The sequence below is a fragment of the Sphaeroforma arctica genome (assembly GCF_001186125.1).
Source record: "Sphaeroforma arctica JP610 unplaced genomic scaffold supercont1.269, whole genome shotgun sequence".
In the NCBI taxonomy this organism is placed as follows: Eukaryota; class Ichthyosporea; order Ichthyophonida; genus Sphaeroforma; species Sphaeroforma arctica.
In genome coordinates, this window is record NW_014040289.1 from 15,668 (window position 1) to 21,518 (window position 5,851).

The 5,851-nt window shown below is 39.6% G+C and overlaps 1 protein-coding gene across 1 annotated transcript; it reads left to right on the forward strand.

Moving 5' to 3' along the window:
- Nucleotides 1-568: 568 nt before the first annotated feature.
- SARC_04644 (hypothetical protein) lies at nucleotides 569-4,124 on the forward strand. The gene is made up of 3 exons (XM_014301512.1): nucleotides 569-1,830; nucleotides 2,738-2,872; nucleotides 3,210-4,124. Exons 1-3 carry the CDS (start codon nucleotides 896-898, stop codon nucleotides 3,922-3,924), a joined length of 1,785 nt encoding a protein of 594 aa, XP_014156987.1. The 5' UTR covers nucleotides 569-895; the 3' UTR covers nucleotides 3,925-4,124.
- The last annotated feature ends 1,727 nt before the right edge of the window (nucleotides 4,125-5,851 follow it).

Genomic DNA, 5,851 nt, shown 5'->3' on the forward strand with positions numbered 1-5,851 from the left:
AAAATACCTTTATTTTGGCAATCAGCACCCCACACATAATATGTTTTCAATTTTTTTATCTTAACTTTTTGATACAAACTTGTGCTAAATACTAAAAAAATTTGAAAATATGTTTTGGAACAAACGTTTTGGAACTAAATATAAATTCTGAGTTCAGTTTTTTAGCTAAATTTAAAACCTTTTTGAAACTATTTAGTTTTTCTGGGAAGTACTTTTGGAAACGAAATCATTTTATTAAAAATGAAAAAAGTCATCTGAAACCTTATTTTATTTCTTTTAAATCAGTTTTTTGTACCAAAAAAAAACAAAAAGCACATTTCAGCTTCCAACTTTTAATCCAACACTCAGGAAGAGAGTTGAACGTTCACACCTCTCTGATATTGCGCGGCGATTGGCATAGTCAATCGTTTGGCTCGGAGTGTCGGGCACTCGGGCTCGAATAGACGTTGCAGTCTCTCTCTGCCCAATGCCCACTGGCCAGCCCATGTCACAGAAAGCTTTATTTGAATCTGCAAAACGCGAGACGCGGAGCTGCTCCTCTCTCTCTCGCGTAGACGTGAGTTTTGGTGGCGGGTCGTATGGCGATCTATTCTCTATGCAGTGCACTTTCATATGTACAATCTCCTTGAAAGTTTTCATAAGTGAATGTGATTCTCAATATATGTTTCCGAATGGCAGAGTCATACCCTTTCACCTGTACTGTATATTTATATATATATATATATATATATCAGCTCGTGTGTTGAAGTACACACAACAAGTATCCATATAATAGTGAATAGAAAGAACGAAGTTTTCTTTGCAGACCCATATTCGACGTGGTAACGTGCAAATAGCTTTCGATAGTGACGTGATCACTCGCATACCAACTATTCTTCCAACATACAGCAGCACCATGTTAGTCCCAGAAACCCCAGCTAAGCAGACTACAGAATGTGCAGGCACAGACGAACCACAAGCGAAATCTTCTGATCGATACACTGACTCGAACTGTGGTAAAAGGAGTTCAATGTATGAAAAGAATTCGACGAACACAACCGAAGGCTCTGTGCCCGAGCCTGGGGTTAGTATAGCATACAGTACGAACGATGTGCTGGGCGTGGATCACCCAGCCGTAGAGCAGAGCTTATCGCATGGGAGTGCCACAACTATATCCAGTTATGCAGATGTCTTCTTTCCGGTGCAAAGGAACCCCGTCTCTGAGACAACAACTGCACCAACTGACAGTAAAATCTCTTCTATAGCAAATACAGATCTTTATGAGAAGGACGTGGATTCCAAGAATATGGGAGCGGTTGAGAAGAATACACATACAAATATTAGTAGTGTAAAAAAATCTCGCTCAAGCTTATCGCAAGGTTCTAGTTTTAGTAAACCTGGACAGCAGCCCCAGCAGTATCAACAACTGCAGCATCACTCATTCAAAACCCTGCTGGAAACGTCGAGGTCGATTTCGCAACCACAGGCACACAGTGTGCACACACCGCCGTTCACATACACTAACCCACCTGTACATGCCCCATCATTGAAGCTCGGAAGTCCAGCTCATACTGCTAATAATAAGAACGGCCCAGTATCAGCGCCTATAATAAGTGAATTAACAAATAGTGCGGTATCGCGCATATCATCGGAAAAACACAACACCAAAGGCTCTATACATACGGGTGTGAAGCGTATGGCGAGTTCTAGATCGTTGTCCAAGATGTTCTCTACATCCTCGCTCACTGTGCTGCATGAGAACGCAGCACGAACAGCAAATATATATGAAGAAGCCCGACCGGGCTCCCACACACCACCTTCGCCAAGGAGGGGCAGTTTAACCGTTATGAGGTATGCGTGGAAGCAATCAGTTTTGAAAGTAGTATCACGTGACACGAACCTTCTGGTGCGCTATGATATATATATATGTGTGTGTGTGTGCGTGTGTGTGTGTGTACATATATATATATATATATATATATTTGTAATTTATATGTATATATGTATAAATGTGTATATATGTATACAATGTTTGTATATATATATTTATATATATGCATATAAATATACATATATATGTACATATATGTATATATTTATTGACAAATATATTATATATATATATATATATATTTGCGTATAAATATAAGTATACATATACATAAACATATATATGTATATATGTATAAATTTTTTGTGTGCGTGTGTGTATATGTATATACGGGCTTGTTTATATTTATTCATCTTTATCTATATATCTGTATTTATACGATATATACATTTGTGAGTGTTTGAATCTGTATATTTAGATGCGTAAGGATATCTTATTTGTACATGTCCACGAATTTCGATAGTCTACTCGTTTATAAATACATATGTAAAAAGGTATACGAAGTATCTAAATTTACTGCTTTATTGCATGTTTACATTTGCTCAAGCATGAACGTATGGCTATGTGAAGGCCTGAGTGTGTTTTGTACGTTCGAATTGTATACCTGTGGTCGTTGAGTGGCTACAATGAACCTCTTGATATTATCTACAAATGAACTCGTATACCAGATGTATAGTCTGCATAGTAAACGCGTGTGTGTGTGGATTGGTTGAATATTTAGTGTAGGCTTCTTACGCTTGTAATGTAAGAAATCCTGGGGAGTACTATTTAAAGTAAGCTCTTTTATCAATATAAAGTTTGTCGCTAGTTATGTTAAAGGCATTGCTATCGTAATGGTGCACTAATTTTGTTCTTGTTTTATTGCAGCCCTCTAATGTTGACGCGCAAAAATAGTCTCGAAGTGCACGGAAGTCCCTCGACTCTGCAACGGCGTAATTCATTAGAAGTACCGTTGGATCGACGAATGAGTGTTGAATTCAGGCCGACAGATATGGACAAAAGGTGTGTTTCGACTGAAACAAGAGTGATTACTAGTGTGGTGTTTCGTGGTGTGGTATATTTCAGGCATCCGCCTAGGTGGTGTAGATCGATGTAAATCCTATCCCGGCAAAAGCCAAGTGGTTTAACATGCGTGGAGGTGCTAGGAACAACGGTTTAATATTATCTTCAAATATGACGGCTATAATTGTGAAGTGTTTCAAGTAAACTGCTCTCTTCCCCAAAAAAATCCAATACGGTGTGTTTGCTGTGCTGTATAGCATATTCTACATATCATACTATGACTGACCAACATGATTGAATGGGGCTTCATTTTTTTTCTTATTTTTTTTTTTGGCAGAGTGGAACGAACGAGTTTATGTGGGGATGATCTCTTCGCGTCTATGGGCGACGATCACAGCCATATTCGTCGCACTTCCTCACCGAGTCTGGTGTTGGATCATAACCTAGCCAGTACGAGTGCCCCCACACTCCCCCCTGTGAGCAATAGTAACATTATGAGCATGGATCTCAAGACTGTAGGTGCCATACGAGACCGGCGAAGCAGCTTGAGTATGTCATCGAGAGATTCACTGACCAGCGTGGGTAGTGCAAGCTCCTTAGCGTATACTGAACATACAAGCGCCTCCCCGAGAGAACCGCGGTTGCCGGCTGCAAGTTACAAGCGGACACACAGTGACAGTGAGAGCTCGGTCACAGGTCATGTGCATAAAAAACGTCACCTGTCTACAAATGGGGCGGGTGCGCATCTGGCTGGGCTAGCCAATACCAGTACAAGGCCTGAGAAGCTGATAGTTACCTACAATGACGAGGAAAGCGGTGCTACCGTGACCAAGGATGTGGAAGAAGATGTGGAAGATATAGTACTGCCCTGTCCCAAACGGTCGAGTTCGATTGTCAGCGAGCATGGGGAGAGGCCGTTGCGCAAGTTCTCAATAGGCCCATCGCCTACTCGAGTACACACAGACTCTATGTCGACCATTCTGTCGAAAGATGATGATAGCGAGAAAAAGGAGTCGGGAGGAAATAAGAAAAGCACAGTCACGATGTTATAAATTCGATTGATCTTATTAATGGTTGTGGATTAGAGTGTGTATTCCATTTACATGCAAACAATAGAATATGCTTCTTTTCTGTTGCTGAAATCTATATACGCATACATACTTCAATGTATGTATGCATATATATATATATGTATGTAGCTGACGTGTATGTATATACATACTTGAATGTAGACACGCACATTGAATATTTATCCTTCACTTATAGTTATAGCAGCTCATGTGTGACTTTTCTGTGAGCCGCCATGTGCGCATAAAAATTGTGTATACTATGCAAGTAGAACTGTTTCCCCGTGTCAGGACTGTTATGCAATGTCCACATCCAAGCTTGGTTGTGAAATGTTCGTGCTTAGGAGCTACGATGATCAGATAAGGCACGTGGCTGTGACCAATACAAAGCAGCAAACAAGATACTATTGGACAAATTCGATCGGGCGGCAAAAGTGTAACTTATGTTGCATTAATTGTTTTACGTTAAGGTCAACAAAAACGTTTATTTATATTTACTATAGGTACCTTCGTGCGGATCTCAGGTGACATGAGTAGTTTGACTTTTCTACGTAAAAGCGTATAAAACTTTTTGCGTTTACGTCCAGCGTACAACCCGAATTGACTTTATTTAGATGTAGCTAAATCATAAATATATGAATGTAAATAGTACAACAGAACATGATGTGTATCACACTACCTGACTACCACTGAAACGCATACACGGTCGTGCTTGTATTAGAGCTTTATATCATAAAGCCAGACCCAAGACAAAGCTCTACCACAATTCGATCCATCCAGGCCGTCAAGATTCTCACAAACTGCTCTAGTTGTGCTGCCGTTGCAGACTTCGTCAGCGGTATGAACGTAACTATGTAGACTATCAGACGGTGCTTAAATTTCGGAATATGACTCCATATTATAACGACACACGTGTAGATGTAAAGGTGTATTGTATCCGCTTTATTTATTGTCCAGATCGAATCCTGCGAAGGGGCATAAACTCAAATACTGGTGAATACTACAAAGGCTTTCGAACCTCTTTTTGCAGATGCACACATACGTGTGCTGTCGTTCTGTTTATAAGTACGTATCTCTATTGGATCAGAAGTGGAGACAATCCTTGTCTACATGATGTCCTTCGACCAAATGAGCATTCATCAATCGATGAGTTTATTTAACTATTGATATACTTCTCAATAAGAATCGGTAAATGCACATTCATCCTTCTGAAGGTTGCACATTTTGACTTACATGTCGCGTTTTGAAGTGCGGCTATTCGAACGAAGTATAGGATCGTTTCATTTCTAAAATACATATAATTTTAATTTCAAAGAATGCAATATGTTCTTATCTCCATCATAATCTTCGGCGATATGTAGTTGGCTACCTTGTTAATGCATAGTGTAGCAACAAATACGCGAATTCCTCCAACTGACTATAGTTAAACTGTATCGGCCCCTATTTAAAACGCAACATAAGTGCCCATATTAAGAGAATACAACTTAACTGTGTTTTAATTGACATGCATAAAACAATGTCTCTTTTTGACAAATTTATAACTTTAACCTGTTTGTCATGAATATAACTACACCGTGGATAGACATGTCGTCAATACTGAGCCGGGGAGGAAATACTGAGGCCAGGCCGCCGCCGAAAGACTGTTTCGAGTGCAAAGTTATTGGAACGTCCGCCATGTTTATAAGTGGTAAGTTTGATGAACTAGTGGTAAGTTTGTTACACCAAGTTTGTAAGTGATACTGTTGGTACATCACATGTTTATAGTGGTAGGGTTAGTATGTCATTTTTATAGGTGATAGAGTTGGTAAATCATGTTTTGTAGTTGTAGGGTTGGTATACCATGTTTAGAAGTATTAAGGCTGGCATACCATATTTAACAGTGGTAGGTTAGTATACCATGTTCAGAGGTTAT